Raw genomic sequence first — 25853 nt, forward strand, 5'->3', positions numbered from 1 at the left:
ATCAGCGGATGGAAGACCTCTCTCTCTCTCTCTCTCTCTCTCGCTCTCTGCCTCTGCCTCTCCTTCTCTCTCTGTGTAACTCTGACTTTCAAATAAATAAATAAATCTTTAAAAAAAAAACACACGATGGAAGACCTTTCTCTCTGTATCTCTACCTCTCAAATAAATGAATAAAAGCTTTTTTTTTTTTTTTTTGGACAGGCAGAGTTAGACAGTGAGAGAGAAAGACAGAGAGAAAGGTCTTCCTTCTGTTGGTTCACCCCACAAATGGCTGCTACAGCTGGCGCACTGCACCAATCCGACGCCAGGAGCCAGGTACTTCTCCTGGTCTCCCATGCAGGTGCAGGGCCCAAGCACTTGGGCCATCCTCCACTGCCTTCCCAGGCCACAGCAGAGATGGACTGGAAGAGGAGCAAGCAGAACAGTATCCGGCGCCCCAACCGGGACTAGAACCCGAGGTGCCGGCACCACAGGCGGATGATTAGCCAAGTGAGCCCTGGCGCCGGCCTGAATAAAATCTTTAAAAAAATATTTAGAATAAACTCACAGCAGAAGAAATGAAGGTAAGCACAGCAATTAATTACAGAAAAGCCAGAATGTTATTATTTGAAAAAAAAATAATACTGATGAGACAGATGAGAAAAGGAGAGATGGCACAAATACACATAATATTATAAATTAAAAGATACATACTGCTTTTATTTTAAAGATTTATTTATTTATTTGAAAGTCAGAGTCACACAGAGAGAAGAGAGGAGGAGAGAGAGAGAGAGGTCTTCCATCCGCTGGTTCACTCCCCAATTGGTCGCAACAGCCAGAGCTGGGCTGATCTGAAGCCAGGAGCCAGGAGCTTCCTCCAGTCTCCCACGCAGGTGCAGGGGCCCAAGGACTTGGGCCATCTTCCACTGCTTTTCCAGGCCATAGCAGAGAGCTGGATAGGAAGTGGAGCAGCTAGGTCTTGAACCGGCGCCCATATGGGATGCTGGTGCCTCAGGCCAGGGCGTTAACCCACTGTGCCACAGCGCTAGCCCAATACATATTGCTTTTTAAAATGTTATGCCCTAACACTCTTTAATGATGGAGAGATATTCTTTTTTTTCCCCCCCTCTGGCCATTTGTTTATCTTATAATTTTTTTTTTATCTTTTATTTAATGAATATAAATTTCCAAAGTACCACTCATGGGTTACAATGGCTTCCCCCCCCCATACCGTCCCTCCCACCCACAGCCCTCCCCTTTCCCACTCCCTCTCCCCTTCCATTCACATCAAGATTCATTTTCGATTATCTTAATATACAGAAGATCAGCTTAGTATACCTTAAGTAAGGATTTCAACAGTTTGCTCCCACACAGAAACATAAAGTGAAAAATAATAGATGATTTTTTTTAAATGATGATGAAATCAGATCAGACCTATTGTCATGTTTAATCCCAGTGAGAGTCAAGTTGGGAATTGATAATTTCTTTTTTTTTTTTTTTACAGAAGATCAGTTTAGTGTACATTAAGTAAAGATTTCAATCATTTGCACCCCCATAGAAACACAAAGTGAAATATATTGTTTGAGTACTCGTTATAGCATTAAGCCTCAATGTACAGCACATTAAGGACAGAGATCCTACATGAGGAGTAAGTGCACAGTGACTCCTGTTGTTGACTTTACAAATTGACACTCCTGTTTATGGCATCAGTAATCTCCCTATGCACCAGTCATGAGTTTCCAAGGCTATGGAAGCCCCTTGAGTTCTCCGACTCTTATCTTGTTTAGACACGGTCATAGTCAAAGTGGAGGTTCGGAGAGATATTCTTAAGAAATGTGTTAGGTGATTCTGTCATTATATGAACACTATAGTGTATCCTTATACAAACCAAGGTGGCTACAACAACAGTTGGCATTGGAATCTTATGGGACCACCATCATATATGTAGACCATCACTGACTGAAACATAACTGTAGGGCATATAACTATACTTAGATAGAATGGATAAATTATTTTTAACTAGCCAAAACTGTAATTAACAAAAATGCGCTAAATAAGAAAATTGTAACTATCCCAAATTGACTAAATAAGAAACAGAAATCCTCTATAGTCCAATGAATAAAGGGATTGGATCTATAATTGAATCTTCTTCTTTTTAAAAACAAAATGCCGATTATTAGATGGCGGAATAGGAAGGGAGCACACTGATAGTCTGGGGAGAGATAGTTTAATAAAAGTGGAGATACTGCAGGTTCAAGGAAGAGTAGGGGAGGAAACAGCAGAAGAAACTCTTCCGGAATGCGTGATTCACAGCGGACCTGCCTGGAGAGCGTGGGAGCCCACAGTTCGGGACACCATCGGCAGACTCAACACACCAGCGCTGGAACGCGAGGCGAGCCGAACCTCAATAGCCCGAGACACCGGCAGGCAAGCGGAGAGAGGAGACTAGAGGGAACGACCCCCGGGGGGGGGGAAGTTCACAAGGCTAACTGGAAGAGAGAGAGAGAGAGAAAAAAAAAAGGGTGACTAGTACGGACACGGGTTTCTCTCTCTCCGCTCACCTCTCAAGGGCAAGCAAGACAAAGAGCAGGCGCCATACGTCATAAGCAGAGCGACCTCAGGTCTGCACCGGCCCTGAGCCTAGCAGAAAAACCTGACTCTGGGTGGGGCGAATTAACAGGAGATTAGGACCTAATAAATTTGTGGTGCTACTGAACTGAGAATGTGAAAAAAGAGACGGTGGGGGAGAGAACTCATGGAATTCACGTGAGCACTCTCCAGAGACGCTACAATTCCGTAACTTTGACAACCCAGTGGGAGACTGAAGGAGAATTTGAGCCCACTCTGAGGGCCGAACAGATTCCCTGTGTGGTCCTTGGGAAAGAGCTTCCGATCTCTGGCTCCTGTGGGTATATCATTTGCCTGCTAACTACCTCCAACTTCGTTCAGCTGTGCGGAATTACTTCCCTTTTGAATCAAAAAAAAAGAGAGAGAGAGATTTACCACGCCTAACCTGGGAGTGTCACCTTTGGCACACCAAACAGAGCTCTCAGGCCACACCCATCTCAAGCCCTAGGGCTCCATCAAAAACAGATAGTCCACTTAATCTAGAGTCATAGTATAACAAGAAAAAGCACCACAGTGAAGAAACCAAATATCTCCAATATGCCAAATAACAAACGCAAAAACCGAGGTAATAAAAACAAGGAAGTCACCATGACGCCCTCAAATGAAAAAGACACCCCAATTCAAGATTATGAAGATGATGACATAGAAGAAATGCAAGAAGCAGATCTCAAAAAATTGATAAGAACATTAAGAAGTTCTCAAAAACAAATTCTGGAACTACAGAAATCCTTAATGGACAAGATAGAAAATCTCTCTCGTGAAAATGAAATATTAAGGAGGAATCAAAATGAAACGAAACAACTAGTACAACAGGAAACTGTGATAGTGACTGAAGTGAAGAATTCAATAGATCAAATGAAAAACACAAGAGAGAGCCTTACAAACAGAATGGGTGAAGCAGAAGAGAGAATATCGGACTTAGAAGACAGAGAACAGGAAAGGATACAGTCAGACCAAAGAAAAGAAGAGGAAATTAGAAATCTAAAACATATTGTCGGGAATCTTCAGGATACTATTAAAAAACCCAACATTCAGGTTCTAGGAGTTCCTGAAGGCATGGAGAAGGAGAAAGGATTAGAAGGCCTTTTTAGTGAGATATTAGCAGAAAATTTCCCAGGTTTGGAGAAGGACAGAGAAATCCTAGTACAGGAAGCTCACAGAACCCCTAATAAACATGACCAGAAGAGATCCTCACCACGACACGTTGTAATTAAACTCTCCACAGTGAAACATAAAGAAAAGATCCTCAAATGTGCAAGAGAGAAACGTCAGATTACTCTCAGAGGATCTCCAATCAGACTCACAGCTGACTTCTCATCAGAAACTCTAAAAGCTAGGAGGGAATGGCGAGATATAGCCCAGGTACTAAGAGAGAAAAACTGCCAGCCCAGAATATTATATCCTGCAAAGCTATCATTTGTGAATGAAGGTGAAATAAAGACTTTTCATAACAAACAGAAATTGAAAGAATTTGTTGCCACTCGTCCAGCCCTGCAAAAGATGCTTAAAGATGTGTTACACACAGAAACACAGAAACACGGTCATCAATATGAAAGAAGGTAAAGGAAGGAAACCAAGGAAGGAAACCTCACAGCAAAAGATCACAGGGAATGCAAAGCATATATTAGAACTTATCTTTGGCAAATGGCAGGGCAAAGTTACCACTTTTCATTAGTCACTTTGAACGTGAATGGCCTGAACTGTCCAGTTAAGACACCGATTGGCTGATTGGGTTAAGGAACAAAACCCATCTATTTGCTGCTTACAAGAAACACATCTTTCCAACAAAGATCCATACAGACTGAAAGTGAAAGGCTGGAAAAAGATATACCATGCCAACAGAAATGAAAAAAGAGTGGGCGTAGCCATCTTAATATCGGACAACATAAACTTTACCACAAAAACTGTTAAGAGAGACAAAGAGGGACACTATATCATGATTAAGGGATCAATTCAACAGGAAGATATAACAATTATCAATGTATATGCACCTAACTACAGGGCACCAGTTTATCTAAAAGATTTATTAACGGACTTAAAGGGAGACTTAGACCCCAATACAGTAGTACTGGGGGACTTCAATACTCCACTCTCAGAAATAGACAGATCATCCGGTCAGAAGATCAACAAGGATACAGTAGATTTAAACGACACTATAGCCCAAATGGATCTAACAGATATATACAGAACTTTCAATCCTACAGCTAAAGATTTTATATTCTTCTCAGCAGTACATGGAAGCTTCTCTAGGATTGACCACATACTAGGCCATAAAGCAAGTCTCAGCAAATTCAAAAGAATTAGAATCATACCATGCAGCTTCTCAGACCATAAAGGAATGAAGTTGGAAATTAGCAACTCAGGAATCCCTAGAGCATACGCAAACACATGGAGATTGAACAACATGCTCCTGAATGAACAATGGGTCATAGAAGAAATCAAAAGAGAAATCAAAAACTTTCTGGAAGTAAATGAGGGTAACAGCACAACATACCAAAACTTATGGGATGCAGCAAAAGCAGTGTTAAGAGGGAAGTTTATATCAATAGGTGCCTACATCAAGAAATTGGAAAGGCACCAAATAGATGAGCTTTCAAATCACCTCAAGGATCTAGAAAACCTACAGCAAACCAGACCCAAATCTAGTAGGAGAAGAGAAATAATTAAAATCAGAGAAGAAATCAACAGGATCGAATCAAGAAAAACATTACAAAAAATCAGCCAAACGAGGAGCTGGTTTTTTGAAAAAAATGAACAAAATTGACACCCCATTGGCCCAACTAACTAAAAAAAGAAGAGAAAAGACCCAAATTAATAAAATCAGAGATGAAAAAGGAAATGTAACAACAGACACCACAGAAATAAAAAGAATCATCAGAAATTACTACAAGGACTTGTATGCCAGCAAACAGGGAAACCTATCAGAAATGGATAGATTCCTGGGCACATGCAACCTACCTAAATTGAACCAGGAAGACATCAAAAACCTAAACAGACCCATAACTGAGACAGAAATTGAAACAGTAATAAAGGCCCTCCCAACAAAGAAAAGCCCAGGACCAGATGGATTCACTGCTGAATTCTACCAGACGTTTAAAGAAGAACTAACTCCAATTCTTCTCAAACTATTCAGAACAATCGAAGAAGAGGGAGTCCTCCCAAATTCTTTCTATGAAGCCAGCATCACCTTAATTCCTAAGCCGGAAAAAGATGCACACTGAAAGAGAATTACAGACCAATATCCCTGATGAACATAGATGCAAAAATCCTCAATAAAATTCTCGCCAATAGAATGCAACAACACATCAGAAAGATCATCCACCCAGACCAAGTGGGATTTATCCCTGGTATGCAGGGATGGTTTAATGTGCGCAAGACAATCAATGTGATACACCACATTAACAGACTGCAGAAGAAAAACCATATGATTATCTCAATAGATGCCGAGAAAGCATTTGATAAAATACAACACCCGTTCATGATGAAAACTCTAAGCGAACTGGGCTTGGAAGGAACATTCCTCAATACAATCAAAGCAATCTATGAAAAACCCACAGCCAACATCCTATTGAATGGGGAAAAGTTGGAAGCATTTCCACTGAGATCTGGTACCAGACAGGGATGCCCACTCTCACCACTGCTATTCAATATAGTTCTGGAGGTTCTAGCCAGAGCTATTAGGCAAGAAAAAGAAATTAAAGGGATAAAAATTGGGAAGGAAGAACTCAAACTATCCCTCTTTGCAGATGACATGATTCTGTATTTAGGGGACCCAAAGAACTCTACTAAGAGACTATTGGAACTCATAGAAGAGTTTGGCAAAGTAGCAGGGTATAAAATCAATGCACAAAAATCAACAGCCTTTGTATACACAGACAATGCCATGGCTGAGGAAGAACTTCTAAGATCAATCCCATTCACAATAGTTACAAAAACAATCAAATACCTTGGAATAAACTTAACCAAAGACGTTAAAGATCTCTACGATGAAAATTACAAAACCTTAAAGAAAGAAATAGAAGAGGATACCAAGAAATGGAAAAATCTTCCATGCTCATGGATTGGAAGAATCAATATCATCAAAATGTCCATTCTCCCAAAAGCAATTTACAGATTCAATGCAATACCAATCAAGATACCGAAGACCTTCTTCTCAGATCTGGAAAAAATGGTGCTGAAATTTATATGGAGGCACAAGAGACCTCGAATAGCTAAAGCAATCTTGTACAACAAAAACAAAGCCAGAGGCATCACAATACCAGATTTCAGGACATACTACAGGGCAGTTGTAATCAAAACAGCATGGTACTGGTACAGAAACAGATGGATAGACCAATGGAACAGAATTGAAACACCAGAAATCAACCCAAACATCTACAGCCAACTTATATTTGATCAAGGATCTAAAACTAATTCCTGGAGCAAGGACAGTCTATTCAATAAATGGTGCTGGGAAAATTGGATTTCCATGTGCAGAATCATGAAGCAAGACCCCTACCTTACACCTTACGCAAAAATCCACTCAACATGGATTAAAGACCTAAATCTACGACCTGACACCATCAAGTTACTAGAGAACATTGGAGAAACCCTTCAAGATATTGGCACAGGCAAAGAATTTCTGGAAAAGACCCGGGAGGCACAGGCAGTCAAAGCCAAAATCAACTATTGGGATTGCATCAAATTGAGAAGTTTCTGTACTGCAAAAGAAACAGTCAGGAGAGTGAAGAGACAACCGACAGAATGGGAAAAAATATTTGCAAACTATGCAACAGATAAAGGGTTAATAACCAGAATCTACAAAGAGATCAAGAAACTACACAAAAACAAAACCAACAACCCACTTAAGAGATGGGCCAAGGACCTCAATAGACATTTTTCAAAAGAGGAAATCCAAATGGCCAACAGGCACATGAAAAAATGTTCAAGGTCATTAGCAATCAGGGAAATGCAAATCAAAACCACAATGAGGTTTCACCTCACCCGGGTTAGAATGGCTCACATGCAGAAATCTACCAACAACAGATGCTGGCGAGGATGTGGGGAAAAAGGGACACTAACCCACTGTTGGTGGGAATGCAAACTGGTCAAGCCACTATGGAAGTCAGTCTGGAGATTCCTCAGAAACCTGAAGATAACCCTACCGTTCGACCCAGCCATCCCACTCCTTGGAATTTACCCAAAGGAAATGAAATTGGCAAACAAACAAGCTGTCTGCACATTAATGTTTATTGCAGCTCAATTCACAATAGCTAAGACCTGGAACCAACCTAAATGCCCATCAATGGTAGACTGGATAAAGAAATTATGGGATATGTACTCTCCCATCCAAGTACTAACCAGGCCCGACCCTGCTTAGCTTCCGAGATCAGACGAGATCGGGCGCGTTCAGGGTGGTATGGCCGTAGACGAGGGATATGTACTCTTTAGAATACTATACCGCAGTAAGAAACAACGAAATCCAGTCATTTGCAACAAAATGGAGGAATCTGGAACACATCATGCTGAGTGAAATAAGCCAGTCCCAAAGGGACAAATACCATATGTTGTCCCTGATCAGTGACGACTGACTGAACACCAAGAGGGAAACCTGTTGGTGTGAGGTGGACACTATGGGAAATGGTGGGTTGATCAGCATAGCCCTGACTGTTAATGAACAACTTAATACATTATCCCTCTTAGTAGTTTTTTTTATCTGTTCTACTTAATATGACTGGTTTAGTTCTGTAATTGATGCACAGTTATTCTTAAGTGTTGAAAATTAACTGAAATGTGATCCCTGTTGAACATGGGAGTGGGAATGGGAGAGGGAAGAGAGGTATAATTTGGGACATGCTCAGGCTGACTTGCCCCAAGTGGTGGAGTTGGAAGCATACCAGGGGATTCCAATTCAATCCCATCGAGGTAGCATGTACCAATGCCATCTCACTGTTCCAGGTGATCAATTTCAGTTCACAGTTGGTCATGGTGGAGGGACTGGGAGTCAAAGGGAGCACATAGACAAGTCTAGTACCTGCTAACGCTAACCGATGGAGTAAATAAAGGGGAGAGTGATCCAACATGGGAAGTGAGATACTCAGCAGACTCATAGAATGGCAGATGTCCTAAATAGCACTCTGGCCTCAGAATCAGCCCTAAAGGCATTCGGAGCTGGCTGAAAAGCTCATGAGAGTATTTCAGGCATGGAAAGCCAAGACACTCTGGCAAAAGATCTCTGTGAGTGAGATCCCAGTGGAAAGAACAGGTCTTCAAAGAAGGAGGTACCTTTCTCTGAAGGCAGGAGAGAACCTCCACTTTGACTATGACCTTGTCTAAACAAGATAAGAGTCGGAGAACTCAGAGGGCTTCCATAGCCTTGGAAACTCATGACTGGAGCATAGGGAGATTACTGATGCCATAGACAGGAGTGTCAATTGGTAAAGTCAACAACAGGAGTCACTGTGCACTTACTCCTCATGTAGGATCTCTGTCCTTAATGTGCTGTACATTGAGATTTAATGCTATAATGAGTACTCAAACAATATATTTCACTTTGTGTTTCTATGGGGGTGCAAACTGTTGAAATCCTTACTTAATGCATACTAAACTGATCCTCTGTAGAAAAAAAAAAAGAAATTATCAATTCCCAACTTGACTCTCACTGGGATTAAACATGACAATAGGTCTGCTCTGATTTCATCATCATTTAAAAAAAATCATCTATTATTTTTCACTTTATGTTTCTGTGTGGGAGCAAACTGTTGAAATCCTTACTTAATGTATACTAAGCTGATCTTCTGTATATTAATAATCGAAAATGAATCTTGATGTGAATGGAAGGGGAGAGGGAGTGGGAAAGGGGAGGGTTGTGGGTGGGAAGGACGGTATGGGGGGGAAGCCATTGTAATCCATAAGTCGTACTTTGGAAATTTATATTCATTAAATAAAAGTTTAAAAAAAAAGAAATCAAGAAAAAAAAAAACAAAAACAAAATGCCAGGGGCAGATGTTTGGCCTAGATGCCCACACCCATAACAGAATGCTTGGGTTTGAGTCCCCATTCCAGTTTCCTGCCAGTGGATACTGTGGAAGGCAGCAGGTGATGGCCCATGTGGTTGGGTCCTTGCCATCCACATGGGAGGTCTGCATTGAGTTCTGGGCTCCTAGCTTCAGCCTGGCCCAGCCCCAGCCATTGTGGGCATATGAGGAGTGAACCAGCAAATAAGAGCTCTTTTTGTCTCTTTTTTCCCCTCCCTTCCTCTCCCTTCCCCTTCTCTCCTTCTTTCATTCTCTTTTTCTGCCTGTCACTCTTTTCTCTCTCTGCAGAAAAAAAACAAGACAAATAAAACAAGTGAGTTCTGTCATAAATGGATTATTTAGATCTTAAACAAATACTTCCAATGAATCCAAAGGAGGGAACACACTCCAACTCAGTGTATGAGAACAATAATAATCTTAATACTCAAACAGAGTAAGCACAGTACAAGAATGGCCAATGTTATAAATGCAGGCATTCCAAACAAAGTAATAGCATGCTAAATCTATCAAGTATATTTAAATATAATTCATCATAACCTAGTTGGGTTTATCACAGGAATTCAAGAATTTTAAAATTTTTTTCTTAAAGATTTTTATTTATTTATTTGAGAGGTAGAGTTACGGGGCGGGGGGGGGGGACAAAGAGAAAGGTCTTCCATCTGCTGGTTCACTCCCAAAATGGCCGCAATGGGACCCCCCACATGGCTGCAGGAACCCAAGAACTGGGGCCATCTTCTGCTGCTTTCCCAGGCAATAGCAGAGAGCTGGGTGGGAAGAGGAGCAGCTGGGACTGGAACTGGTGTCCACATGGGACGCCAGTGCCACAGGTGGAGGCTTTAGCCCACTACACCACAGCACTGGCCCCCCCAAATATTTTAATATTAAAAATCTCTTGTAATTCACAAAATTGATTAAAGGATAAAAAACGTTATCTCAAATGCGAAGAAACATTGTTAAAAATACTTGACAATTTAGACATAAATGGGAACTTCTTTAATTTGATTAAGGCTATCTGCTTTGCAGTTATAGCAAACATCATCATTACAGACAAACATTCTTTTAAAATCAGGAACAATCCCCTGCCATCACCATTTTCATTTATGGAGTATAATTCCTAGCAAGAGCAATAATACTAAGAAAAAGATACAAGAGGCACTAGAAAAGAAAAAAGACATTAGAAAAAGATGGAAAATCATAAAACAGCTCATTAGTCACAAATGATGTTTTTATCTACATAAAAACAGAATCTAAAATCCATTGTATTTACCTGTTTAGTAAAGTAGCCAGGTATAAAATCAATATACAAAAATTATGTAATTTCTATACACTAGGAATAGATATAAAATGTAGCCTTAAAAGTTAGCAGATGTCACACCCATAAGAATGACTATAATAAAAAAGTGAGACGGTATCAAGCATCAGAGAGGATGTGAAGAAACAAACAATCATGCATTGCTGAGGGGAATATAAAACAGTGCCGCTGGGTTGGAATACGGTTTGGAACTTCCTCAGAAATTCGCCAAAGGACTTTAGAATCACCATAGGACTCAGTCATTAAACTTATGGGTACACACCCAAGAGAAAAGAAAGCATATGTTCTCCCAAAAAACCTATACACAAAGCAAGAGAAAGAAATTAAAGGCACATAAGATTGGGAAGGAAGACAGGAAACTGTCTTCATTCACAGATGACATGATTCTATAAATGTAGAAAAGGTTGAGGAATCTATGAAGAATCTAGTAGAAGTTACAAGTTCAGCAACGTTGTAGGATATAAAACACAAAATTATATTCCTATATATTACCAATAAACCACCCAAAAACAAGAAAAACACTATTTCATTCACAATAGCATTTAGATAAGGTAAAGCAGAGAGGTGGAAATTCTAAGAACCAAAAATAAATGCTAGAGATCAAAACATTTTCCCAGAAATCAGTGCATTTGATGGGCTCATTAGTATGTCAGTCACAGATAAGAATAGAATTGAAACTTCCAAAACTGAAAAGTGAAAAGAAAAAAAGACTGAAAAAAAAAAACCCAGAAGAGAGTATGCAAGAACTGTGGGATAACTACAAAGGTACAATGTAAATGTAAAGGGACTGCCAGAAGAAAAAGGGGAAAGGAATAGAAAAAGTAACTGAAGTAATAATGACTGAGAATTTCCAAAAAACTGTCAGACTCCAAACCACAGACAGAGGATGCTCAGAGAATAATGATAAAAGGCTTCCAACCTCCAAAACATCAAGAAACAAACAAGTAAAACCTACACCTGGGCATAGCACAAACTGCAGAAAAGCCAAGATAAAGAAAAAAATCTTAAAAGAAACCTGAGAGGAAAAACAGCTTACTATAGAGGAGCAAAGATACCAATCACATCTGTCTTTTCAGAAACAATGGAAGCAAAAAGAGATTGGAGTGAAATATTTAAAGTGCTAAGAGAAAAAAAAAACCAACATAGAATTCCACATGCTGTGAAATTATCCTTTAAAAGTCAATACAAATTTTCTCAGACAAAAATCGAGGGAGTTTCTTGCCAGTAGACTGCCTTGCAACAAATGGTAGAAGTTCTTCAGAGAGAAGAAAAATGACACATTAGCAACTCAGATCTACATAAAGAAAGGAAGATCCATTCAATTCTTGTTTATAGCCATTGTCTATATTCCCATTAAAGTAGGATCTTTGGGCTTTTCACTTGTTAAATTTTTTTTATTTTTTAAAGATTTATTAATTTTTGTCTTTTACTTTTTTCTTTTAAAAAAGATTTATTTATTTTATTTGAAAGGCAGAATTACAGAGAGGCAGACGCAGAGAGAGAGAGAGGTCTTCCATCCGCTGGTTCACTCTCCAGATGGCTACAACAGCTGGAGCTGTGCCAGAAGCCAGGAGCCTCTTCTGGGTCTCCCACGTGGGTGCAGAGGCACGAGGACTTGGGCCATCCTCCACTGCTTTTCCAGGATATAGCAGAGAGCTGGATCAGAAGTGGAGCAACCAGGGCTTGAACCAGCACCCACATGGGATGCTGGCACTGCAGGTGGTGGCTTTACTCACTACGCCACAGTGCTAGCCCCAAGATTTATTTATTTATTTGAAAGGCAGAGTTACAGAGAGAGGTAGAGACAGAGCGAACCTTCCATCTGCTGGTTCACTCCCCGAATGGCTGCAATGGCCGGAGCTGTGCTGATCTGAAGCCAGGAGCCAGGAGGTTCTTCTGGGTCTCCCACATTGGTGCAGAGGCCCAAGCATGTGGGCCATCTTTTATTGCTTTCCCAGGCCATAGCAGCGAGCTGGATAGGAAGTAAAGAAGCTGGGACTTGAACCGGTGCCCATATGGTATGCTGGCACCACAGGTGGAGGCCCTACCTGCTTTGCCACAGCGCCAGTCCCTGTTAAATTTCTTATTTGGTGAAATATTAAGCCTTTTAACTGTAATGTAAATTTAAAATACCTCAAAAACTAAAAAAAAAGGGGGGGGAAGGCAGTGGGAGAGAGAAGAGGAGGAAGGAGGGAGAGAGGAGAGGAAGGGACTATCATCATGTTTTTAGAACTGTATCTATAAGACACTGAATCTGTTAAAAACTGATTAAAAATTAAAAAAAAACGAAGAGTTACAAAAGGAATAAATGAAGATAAAACATTATTGTTATTGATAATTGATTGTTATTGATAATTGATTGACAGTTGATGGTTTGTTCAAAATAGAATAGCTACAATATAGTCAATGATTACAGCTATGTATAAGTGAAATCAATGATATTAGGAGAGAGAATTAGAAATATTTAGTTATCATAAGGTACCTGTACAACCAATAGAGTGGTATAGTTATTTGAAAGTAGTCTTAGGTTAATTATAAATGTATAATGCAAACTCTAGGAAAACCACTAAGAAGTTATAGGTAGAATATTCTTTACCAGTAGAAATAGTCTATATTTTGGACTTTTTCAGATTTTGGAACATTTAATATATGACTACATTATGAGATATCATGGGGGATGGGACCTAAATCTAAAAACAATTTCATTATGTATTGTAGACATAGCCTATACACGGTTTCATAAAATATTTTTAGTGTGCCTACATTAAAATTTTTTTGAGTGGCGGAGATACATAGAGAGTTCCCATGTGCTGGTTTAGTCCTCAAATTCCTGCAACAACTAGGGGCAGGCTGGGCAGAAGGCAATCTGTCTTACGGGGGTGGCAATATCCAATTACTTGAGCGCTCACTGCTGCCTCCCAGGGTGTGCATTAGCAGGAAGCTGGAGTCAGGAGCTGGAGCCAGGAAACAAACTCAGGTTTTTGATGGGGGACTCGGGCATCTTAACCACTATGCTGCACATCCATTCCTTGTGCCTGAACTTTGACTGCAGCCTCTCAACCTCTCACGTGAGGCAGCTGTGGAATTTCCTACTTGTGGTGTCATCGCGGTGCTCAAAAAATCCCTGATTTTGGAGCACTCTGGATTTCAGATTTTCAGATCAGGGATGCTCAACCTGTTCAGTTTCTATGCTTAAAAAAATAGAATTATTGAAAATGTTCAGTTAAAACCACAACAGACAGAAAAAGAATGGAGGGGAAAGAAACAAACTAAGGACAATGAATAGAAAACATAACAAATATGGGCAACATCTAGTCATATCAATAATCATGACAAAAAACAATGCTGTAAATATGAAGAGATTTCAAAAACTTCATGAAAAATGTGTGCTTTTAATTCCTTTTCCCACAGACTTTTAAATGTACCCTTGTATATCAATTAAAAGACAAAGATTGTCAGATGGGATAAAAAAAATAATACCCAACTGTATACTGTCTACAAGAAGCACATTTTAATTGTAAAGATAAATATAGATTAAAAGTAAAGAGACAGGGGTGGGAGGAATGTACAAGGATGGAGATATAGATATATAACACTAACACTAATCAGAAGAAAGATGGAACTATATTAATTCTAGCCAGAATAGACTTCAGAGCAAGGAAAATTATCAAGGAAAAAACAGGAAGATTAAACAATGATAAAGGAATCAGTACTCCTGGAATACATATTTACTGTGCATGCTTCTAACAGTAGAGTCAATTATGTGAGGATAGAACTGCAAAGAGAAAGAGATGAATCCATTGTGAGAGGTGGAGACTTCAGCACTCTCCTGAGAGTGAGGGATAGATCTACTAGGCAGAAAATCAGTAAAGACATGCTTGAACTTAATAGCACCATCAATCAACTAGGCATCCAGCAATGTAGAATACACATTCTGACCAAGCTTATATAAAACATTCAGGGTTCGGCCTTGTGGTACACAAGCCTTGTGGTAGGCTAAGCCTCTGTCTGGGGCACAAGCATCCCATATGGGCACCAGTTCTAATCTCAGCTGCTCCTCTTCCGATCTGGCTCTCTGCTATAGTCTAGGAATGCAGTAGAAGATGGCCCAAGTGCTTGGGCCTCTGTACTCCCACGGGAGACCCAGAAGACACTCCTGACTCCTGGCTTTGGATTGGCCCAGGTCTGGTAGTTGCACCATTTGGGGAGTGAACCAGCAGATGGAAAATCTTTCTCTCTGTGTCTCCCTCTCTTGTAACTCTACCTCTCAAATAAATAAAATATTAAAAAAAATAAAATACAGGGGCTGGCACTGTGGTGCAGTGGGTAAAGCTGCCGCCTGCAGTGCCAGCATCACATATGGGTGCTGGTTTGAGTCCCAGCTGCTCCACTTCCCATCTAGCTCTATGCTGTGGCTTGGGAAGCAGTAAAAGATGGCCCAAGTCCTTGGGCCCCTGCACCTATGTGTGAGACCTGGAAGAAGCTCCTGGCTCCTGGCTTCATGTCGGCCCAGCTCTGGTTATTGCAGCCAACTGGGGAGTGAACCAGCAAATGGAAGACCTCTCTCTCTGTCTTTGCCTCTCCTTCTCTTGCTGTGTAACTTTGACTTTCAAATAAATAAATAAAATAATAATAATAAAAAGAAATAAAAGTTCATTATTTGCTTGTGACAATTACAACTCTGAGGCACGTTCCTGGAATAAGATACTGCTATTGTACACATTTTTTTGAGCTGGCATTGTGGTGCAGTGGGTTAAGCTGCAGACCACAGTGCTGGTATCCCATATGGGCACTGGTTCAAGTCCCAGCCGCTCCACTTCCAATCCAGCTCCCTGCTCATGTGCCAAGGAAAGCAGTGGGAGATGGCCCAAGTGCTTGGGCCCCTGCACCCACATGGGAGACCTGAATGAGGCTCCTGGCTGCTGGCTTTGGCTGGCAAAGCTCTGAATGTTGTGGCCATTTGGGGAGTGAACCAGCAGATGGAATATCTATCTTTCTCTGTTTCTGTAATACTGACTTTTGAATAAGATAAATAATTTTTTTTAAAAAAGAAGTTTTTCTATGCATTGATTTTACAATAATCTGTCCTCAGTGGTTTCTTAATTGTTGTCCTGTATTTTCCTATCCTTTCCATAGCAACATTTTGTGTCATGGATTGGCAGTTAATGTAGGCGATTACATGAGTTAAATGTTGATCTCACTTTCATGTTCAACACACTTCATGACTTGACATTAGGAAATTAAACCAGACTTAGAATTTACAGCATAACATTGACTTCAGCATTTACCATTTCAGCCTTTGTCAGTTTGTACACAGCTTCATTTTCTAAAACTTACAGAACCTTTTGTGAGACCGTCAAGAAATTCATGAAAAAAGGTAACAAAAACCACCTGAAATGTCTGCTATCCAGAGATAACCATCATAAACATTTAGGTGAATATTCTTCTACAATCTTCCTAGAGAGCCATACAGCCAGACACACACACACACACACACACACACACACACAGATACACGGCTACTTTTCAACGTTCATGGAAAATTGTATTAAAAGGTACATTTTGGTGCAAAAACTTTTTGAAATTCATGCATAGTTCTTTCATAACACACATTTTTACCCACTTTGTATTTGTTTTTTGCACCAAAATAAACTTACTTTTTAATTCTATATCCTACAAACTTTCTGTTGTACTGTGTTTGTGTGTTTGCTTGTAAATGTACACAATTTTACATAATTGTTGAAACAGTCTTTTTGGAATAAAATAAAATATTTAAATCATTGTAAAAATGTCCACACTCCAAAATAACCAATGGGTGTTCTTTTTGTTAACAGGCAATGGCACAATCCTCTTACAAGAAGCAGAAGTACATTATATTTCTCGACAAAGTTGTAATTCTGAGGGGAGTTATGGGGGAGTAATTCCTCACACTTCATTTTGTGCAGGTGATGAAAATGGAAACTTTGATACTTGCAGGGTAAGACCAAATAATTTCCCTTTAAAATATTTTCTAAAGCCAGAAAGAAACCTGAACAAGGCCCTTAGTCAGTTTCTGGTGCTCTCAGTTTACAGGTCTATAAATAACAAATCATTTCCCCCCTCTTTTTTTAACTACTTCAATAATCCAAATCTTGTTGGTTCCTTTTTCCCCCTAGAAAATTTTCATTTAAAGTATACAAATGTCATGCATTTCATCTATACACATTTAGGAACACAGTGATTTTTCTCACCCTACTTTCCCTCCCGCCCACACTCCCACCCTTTTTCCTCCTCCCTCTCCTTTTCCCGTTTTTTTTTTTTAAACAAAGATCTATTTTCAATGAACTTTATACACATAAGATTAACCCAAGATTAAGTAAAGAGTTCAACAAATACTATGAAGAGAAAAAAAAAAAAAAAACTGTTCCTCAACAACCAAGACAAGGGCTGTTCAAAATCATCACATCTCAAAGTGTGAGTTTCACTACTATAGAATACCTTTTAGGTACTCTTAGTTATCACAGATCAGGGAGAATACATGGTATTTGCCTTTTGGGACTGGCTTATTTCACTAAGTATAATGGTTTCCAGTTGCATCCATCTTGTTGCAAATGATGGGATTTCTTTTTTTTTTTTTTTTTAATCACTGTGTAGTTTCCATGGAGTACATATACAATGACTTTTTTTTTAAGATTTTTTTTTTTTTTTACTTCAAAGACAGAGTTAAAGAGAGATGTAGAGAAAGAGAGATAGAGGACTTCCACTCACTGGTTCACTCCCAGGATGGCTGCAATGGCCAGAGCTGGCCTGATCCAAAGCCAGGGCTCAGGAGATTCTTCCGGGTCTCTCAGATGGGTACAGAGGCCCAAGGACTTGGGCCATCCTCCACTGCTTTCCAGGTGCATAAGCAGGGAACTGGATGGGAAGTGGAGCAGCCAGGACTCAAACCAGCACCCCTATAGGATGTTGGCGCTGCAGGCCAGGGCTTTAACCTGTTGGGCCACAGCACCAGCCCCATATACTGTAATTTCTTTATCCAGTCTTCAGTTGACAGACATCTGGGTTGATTCCATATCTTAGCTATTGTGAATTCAACTGAAATAAACATAGGGGTACAGATCACTCTTTCATATGCTCATTTTATTTCCTTTGTGTAAATTCCCAGGAGTGGGATGGCTGGGTCACATGGTAGGTCTATATTCAGTATCCTGAGGTATCTCCAAACAGTCTTGCACAGTGGTTATACCAGTTTACATTCCCATTAAGATTAGGGAACCTTTTCCCACATCCTCACCAGCATTTGTTTCTTGATTTTCATATGAGAGGTATGCTAACTGGGATGAAGTGAAATCTCATTGTGGTTTTGATTTGCATTTTCCTGATGGCTAGTGATCCTGAACATTTTTTCATGTGTCTGTTGGCCACTTGGATTTCCTTTTGAAAAATGCCTGTTCAAGTCATTTGTCCATTCCTTAACTGGCTTGTTCTGTTGTTCTTGAGTTTCTTGATCTCTTTATATATTCTGGATATTAATCCTTTATCAGTTGCACAGTTTGCAAATATTTTCTCCCATTCTGTCAGTTGCCTCTTCACTTTGCTGAGTACTTCTTTTGCAGGGCAGAAACTTCTCAATTTGATGTAATCCCATTTATCAATTTTGGCTTTGATTGCCTGTGCCTTTGGGATCTTTACCAAGAACTCTTTGCCTATGCTAATCTCTTGCAGGTTTTCTCCAATGTTCTCTAATAATTTGATGGTATCAGGTTGTAAATTTAGGTCTCTGATCCATTTTGAGTCAATATTTGTGTGAGGTTTAAGGTAGGGTCTTGCTTCATACTTCTGCATGAGGAGGTTCAGTTTTTACCATTTGTTGAAGAGAATGTCCAGGGATTGATTTTAGCTCCTTTGTCAATGATAAGTTGATTGTAGATGCATGGGTTGATTTCTGGAGTTTCTATTATATTCCATTGGTCTACTTATCTTTTTTTTTTAATGCCAGTAGCAGGCTTTATTATTATTATTATTACAACTGCCCTGTAGTTATGTCTCGGAATCTGGTATTGTGATGCCTCCAGCTTTTTGTTGTATAAGATTGCTTTAGGCCGGTGCCACAGCTCACTCAGCTAGTCCTCTGCCTGCGGTGCCGGCACCCCAGGTTCTAGTTCCCGTTGGGGTGCTGGATTCTGTGCCAGTTGCTCCTCTTCCAGTCAGCTCTCTGCTGTGGCCCAGGAGGGCAGTGGAGGATGGCCCATGTGTTTGGGCCTTGGGAGACTGGAAGGAAGCACCTGGCTCCTGGCTCGGATTGGCGCAGCATGCTGGCCATAGCGGCCATTTGTGGAGTGAACCAATGGAAGGAAGACCTTTCTCTCTGTCTCTCTCTCACTGTCTAACTCTGCCTGTCAAAAAAAAAAAAAAAAAAAAAAAAAAAAAAAAAAAAAAAAAGATTGCTTTAGCTATTCGGGGTCTCCTATGTTTCTGTAGAATTTCAGCATTGTTTTTTCTGGATATGACAAGAATGTCCTTGGTATTTTGACTAGAATCGCATTGAATCTGTATCTTGCTTTCAGTAACATGGGCATTTTGATGATATTGATTCTTCCAATCCATGAATATGGAAGATTTTTTCCTTTTTCTGTGTCTCCTATTTCTTTCTTTAATGTTTTATAATTTTCATCAGAGATGTTTGACATCCTTGGTTAAATTTATTCCAAGGTATTTAATTTTTTTGTAGCTATTGTGAATGGGACTGACTTTATGTTATTTCTCAGTCATGGCATTGTTTGTATATTTTTGTCATTGATTTTTGTGTGTTAATTTTGAATCCTGCCACTTTATGAAATTCTTTGATGAATTCCAATAGTCTCTTAGTGGAGTCATTGGGTCCCCTGTATACAGAATCATGTCATCAGCAATTGCCATAAACATTCTCTCTTAACACTGATTTAGCTGTATCCCATAAGTTTTGATATGTTGTATTGTCTTAATTCATTTCCAGAAGTGTTTTTTAGATTTATTTATTTATTTGAAACTTGGAGTTATGCAGAGAGAGAGAGAGAGAGAGAGAGAAAGAGAGAGAGAGAGAGAGAGAGAGAGAGAGAGAGAGAGAAAGAGGTCTTCCATCAGATGGTTCACTCTCCAATTGGCTGCAATGGCTGGAGCTGTGCTGATCTGAAGTCAGGATCCAGGAACTTCTTCCAGGTTTCCCATGCTGGTGCATGAGCCCAAGGACTTGGGCCATTTTCCACTGCTTTCCCAGGCCATAGCAGAGAGCTGGACCAGAAGTGGAGCAGCCAGGTCTCAAACTGGTGCCCATTTGGGATGCCGGCACTTCAGGCCAGGGTGTTAACCCACTGCGCTACAGTGCTGGCCCCCCAGAAATTTTTTTTATTTTTCTTTTTATTTCTTCTATGATTCACTGTTCATTCAGGAACATGTTGATTAGTTTCCATGTGTTTGCATATGTTCTAGAGATTCTTGAGTTGTTGATTTCCAGCTTCATTCCATTGTGGTCAGAGATTATACATGGTATGATTTCTATTTTTCTGAGTTTGCCATGATTTGCTTTATGGTCTAGCATGTGGTCTATCCTAGAGAAAGTTCCATGCACTGGTGAGAACAATGTGTATTCTGCAACTGTAGTATGAAAAGTTCTGTAGCTTTAAATTGGGTCCATTTGGTCTATAGTGTCGATTAGCTCTGTTGTTTCCTTGCCAATTTTCTGGTTGATCTGTCCACTACTGAAAGTCAGGTATTGAAGTCCCTCATTTGCTGTTGTGCTGGAGTCTATGTCTCCCTTTAGGTTCCTTTACTTTTCTTTTAAATAGGTAAATGCCTGGTAATTGGGTGCATATACAATTTATTTTATTTTATTTTATTTTTATTTTTTGACAGGCAGAGTGGACAGTGTGAGAGAGAGACAGAGAGAAAGGTCTTCCTTTACTGTTGGTTCACCCTCCAAATGGCTGCTGCAGCCAGCACGCTGCGGCCAGCGCACCGCGCTGATCTGATGGCAGGAGCCAGGTACTTTTCCTGGTCTCCCATGGGGTGCAGGGCCCAAGCACCTGGGCCATCCTCCACTGCACTCCCTGGCCACAGCAGAGAGCTGGCCTGGAAGAGGGGCAACCGGGACAGAATCCGGCACCCCGACCGGGACTAGAACCTGGTGTGCCGGCGCCGCAAGGTGGAGGATTAGCCTAGTGAGCCGCGGCGCCGGCCGGGTGCATTTACAATTATAATAGTTACATCTTCCTGTTGAATTGATCCCTTAATCGTTACAGAGTTCCCTTTTGTCTCTTTTAACAGTTTTTGTGTTAAAGTCTATTTTGTCTGATATTAGAATGGCTACATCAGCTCTTTTTTGGTTTCTGTTAGCATGGAATATCTTTTTCTGTCCTTTCACTTTCAGTCTGTGGGTATCTTTGTTGGTGAGATGTGTTTCTTGTAGGCTGCAAATAGATGGGTTTTGTTTTTTAATCCAATCAGTCAGTCTGTATCATTTAACTGGAGAGTTGAGGCTATTTATCTTCAAGGTTACTACTGGTAAGTAATGACTTGGCCCTACCATTTTTCCATAAATATTCCTATTGTTTACTTTGGATTTCCTTTGTACTTTTACTGTGAGATTTTCCACCTTTACATTCTTTCATAATTACTACATTTCTATGTTTCTGTGTGTAGCACATTCTTAAGCATCTTTTGTAAGGCTGGACAAGAGATGACAAATTGTTTAAATTTCTTTTGTTATGGGAGGTCTTTATTTTGCCTTCATTTATAAATAAGAGCTTTGCAGTTATAGTATTCTGGTTTTACAGTTATTTCTCTTAAGACTTGGATAGGGGCTGGCACTGTGGTATAGTGGGCTAAGCCTCCACCTGTGGTACCGGTACCCCATATGGGCACTAATTCTAGTCCTGGCTACTCCTTTTGTGATCCAGCTCTCTGCTATGGTCTGGAAAAGCAGTGGAGTATGGCCCAAACCCTTGGGTTCCTTCACCCATGTAAGAGACCCAGAATCAGCTCCTAGCTCCTGGCTCCTGAATTTGGATTGACCCAGCTCTAGTCCTTGTGGCCATTTGGGGAGTGAACCAGCAGATGGAAGACCTTTCTCTGTCTCTCCCTCTCTGTCTGTAACTCTACCTCTCAAATAATAAAATATATTTAAAAAGACTTGGACAATATTTCAGCGTCCTCTCCTAGTCTGTAGGGTTTCTGATGAAAAGTCAGCTGTGAGTCTAACTGGAGATCTTCTGAAAGTAATCTGGCATTTCTTTCACGCACATTTTAAATCTTTTCTTTACGTTTTACTATGGAAAGTTTGACTACAATGTGTCATGGTGAAGATCTTTTCTGGTCATGTCTATTAGGAGTTCTGTGGGCTTCCTGTATGACATACAGGTATGTGGGTACCTGTATGTCCCTTTCTTTTCCAAACTAGGGGAGTTTTCTTTAATTATTTCACTAAATAGGCATTATAACTCATTCTATCTTTCCATGCCTTCAGGAACTCCTAAGACTCATATGCTGGGTTATTTGATACTATCCCATAAAAGTCCAACACGGTTTTTAATTTTTCTAATTTCTTCCTCCTCCTCATTCTTCTCCTCCTCCTGTTACATAATGTCTAAAATGGTGCCTGTCCTCTCTCAGCCAGTTGCAGGGCACCATTGTCTGGGGGATGGGAAGATAGAAATATACCCCTATTTTTCTTCTAGGTTGGCAGGTACACAGTCACCCACAGGGCTCCAGATCAGACTCACACCAGGTTCTCCCTGCAGCCATATCACCAGTAGCTTGGGTTGCTGCAGTCTGGTCTTGCCTCACTCTCAAATGCTGGTGCTGAGGCTCTTGTCTTTCAGGGTCCTGTGTTGTGTCCATGCTCTTGATGCAGTTCCACACCCTCCACATAGAGTCACAGCATTTGTCTTCTTTCTATGGAGTTTCCACTGCAGTTTTCTCCTTAACTCTTCCCTGAGATTGCACTCTCTCCACTCTTTTTTAACTATTATCTTCCCCTAGCCTAGAGCAGTAAACTCCCTCCCTATTCCACCATCTCTCTCTTCTTTGTTCCTTCTATTTTAGTTTTTACTATTATCAGAGTCAACCTTGGGCAAAATTTGCCTTAAATCTTTCTTTATCATCATCTGTGAGATATAATTCATCCATTTAAACTAAACAACTCAATTTTTAAGCATTTTTATAGGATAGTACAACCAGCACCACAATGTAATTGTAGAACATTTCACCAACACAGAAAGAAACACAGACCCATCAGAACTCACTCCCATTCCCCTTCCACCTGCCCCCAGAGCTTGGCAACCACTAATCTCCATAGAGTTATATATTCTGGACATTGCCTATACTGCATGGGGATAATCCAACCTTTATTTAGTCTTTTGTAACAGGTTTCTTTCACTTAGTATGTTCATCTGTGTTGTAACATGTTTCAGTACTTTTTTCATTTTGTTATCAAACAATATACCATTGAGTGGGCATATTCATCATTAGCTGATATACATTTTGGCTGTTTCTACTTTCTGGCTCTTACTAATAATATCCCTTTGAACATTTTTGTACATATTTTATATATATTCTTCTTTTCTCTTAAAAGTTCCAATTAAGAATAGTGACTGCACCATTTTACATTCCCACAAGCATTGTTCAAGAGTTCTAATTTCTCCACATCTTTATCAGTAATGTTAATTTCTGTCTTTTTGATTATAGCCATCCTTGATGATGTTAATTGGTATCTCACTATGATTTTATTTGCATTCCCTAATGACTAACAATTAGCACCTTTGCATATTAGTAATATCTTCTTTATACAATTTCACAAAACACATTTCTCCTTTTTGAAGTTTGTATATCTTTATACAACGTCCATTTCAAATTTTTATTGATTTATTTCCTCTTTTTAAAATTTGAAAGGCAGAGGGATTCACTCCCCAAATGTCTTTAACCGCCAAGGCTGGACCAAACCAAAGCCAGGAGCTTGGGACTCCATCCAGATCTTCTGTGTGGGTGGCGGGGGCCCAAGCACTCGGGCCATCTTCTGCTGCCTTCCCAGGCATGTTGACAGGAGCTTGATCAGAAGTGGAGCACTAGGGACTGCACCCACTGCTCATATGGGATGCCGGTGTCACAGGAAGTGGCCTAATCCACTGCACCACAATGCTAGACCTTCCTTTTCACTTTTCTGATGTTATCATTTGTAGTATGTAAGCTTTAAATTACTTAGGAAGTGTACTTTTTTTCTGTTTTATACCTCTGTTTGACTCTTTATCCCTCTTTTCCATATTTCTTTCACTCCCAAGAGTACCCCGTGCTCTCATCTTTTCCTACTCATTCTCATTTCTGCAATCTAAGGTTTATCTTTCCTGTATCCTTTCCCTTTAAAATCTTGGTGAGTAAAACAGTAAAGAATCCAATCTAATTGGTTGTGTTCCTAGGTAAAACATCATAACCTAGAAATATTCAATGCTTGCTTTATATAGAAAAGTGTAAACACTTAGAAACATAGTCCTTAACCTTCAGGCACCTGAAAGTTTACTTTAGTGTCCTTGTTGCTTTCAGTGCATCATCAATCCTTAGCAACACTGGGTGCATAACAGTCTTGAATAAATTACGAAAGGTACTTAATATTATATGAATTCTAGTTTTTGCTATTCATTCCCATTTCCTAGCACTAGCCAATGTCAGTACTTAGAAAGACGCCATCCCTGCAAAATGTCAGTTTACCTCTCTCTTCTACTAGAAATTCACACACAAACTTAAAAGAATACTTTATGAATCCCAAAGTTATGCTTTTCACAATACACTATTAAGCAAAAAAAATTCAAATAGGCAGGTTCTACAATATTTTACATACTTCTGAATTGTATTTCTCCTAAGTGTACTGAAATATTAAAACACTGTGATTTATAATATTCTGGCTCAAAACTATGCAGATGAGCTTATCCATCCAGCTGTATGGTTTCTCCAAATAGCTTGGCTGCCTGAATACATCTTGTTTGAGTTATAAATACTGAACTCAATATCTATGGACCTTTATCTCTTATAGGTATACCTAAAATGTATATTTATGTAATTGCATGATTAATGTAACTAATTTATCTCAGCTCTACTGTTGCTTAAAGGATACTAGAAGTAACTAACGCTATCTTGGACTTTTTATTTGATAGGGTGATAGTGGCGGACCATTAATGTGCTACTTACCAAAATATAAAAAATTTTTTATGATGGGAATTACTAGTTATGGAAATGGCTGTGGTCGAAGAAATTTTCCTGGTGTCTATATTGCGCCATCCTTCTATCAAAAGTGGCTGACAGATCATTTCTCTCGGGCAAGCTCTAAGGGAATATTTAATATAAATATTTTACTTGGACAGACCCTCATAGCTTTAGTTTGTGTCATCCTACTAGCAACATCATAAAGAAATTCTGAAGAATTCAGTATCCTTATCTTGCATGTTTGTCTTTCTATGTTCTACATAATGACAATCATTTATTCTTTTAGCAATTAATTGCTAACTTTAGAGGTCTGTGTGGAGATTTTTTTGGATTGTGGCATATTAGATATACAGTTGTAAATCTGGCACAGAATCACATGCTTCTTTGATATGTCTTGATTGTTTCCCTTTGTAATTGTAATTGTATTTGAAATATTTTCCTAGAATTTACATAAAATATTCAGTTAAATATGGACTTTATATGTAAAAGTGCCAAATAATAAAAAAATTATAATTAAAATGAAAGCTGTGTTTGGTTAAATTAATCCAAACTCTTAAGTAAGATTTTATTTTATTCAGAAATATTTGTATGGTTTATTTTTTATTTATAATCTTGTTTCTAATTCTGGAAGAATATTTGGAGAAAAAAGTATTGGCCTATCATTTATATTCTTTTTTTAAAGATTTATTTATTTTGAAAGACAGAGTTACTGA

At 39.6% G+C, this 25853-nt stretch overlaps 1 protein-coding gene across 1 annotated transcript in view; it reads left to right on the plus strand.

Annotated features, from left to right (window-relative positions):
* Window positions 1–25626, plus strand: part of TMPRSS12 (transmembrane serine protease 12) — a 41698-nt gene extending 16072 nt beyond the window's left edge. Inside the window, exons 4-5 of the mRNA XM_089309061.1 lie at window positions 16770–16912; window positions 25092–25626. Of these exons, the coding sequence (XP_089165187.1) occupies window positions 16770–16912; window positions 25092–25343 (395 nt within the window). The 3' untranslated portion in view covers window positions 25344–25626. The remainder of the gene's footprint in view (window positions 1–16769; window positions 16913–25091) is intronic.
* The last annotated feature ends 227 nt before the right edge of the window (window positions 25627–25853 follow it).

Source organism: Oryctolagus cuniculus, chromosome 11, assembly GCF_051225735.1.
Source record: "Oryctolagus cuniculus isolate XC-2025 breed Fujian yellow rabbit chromosome 11, ASM5122573v1, whole genome shotgun sequence".
NCBI lineage: Eukaryota > Metazoa > Chordata > Mammalia > Lagomorpha > Leporidae > Oryctolagus > Oryctolagus cuniculus.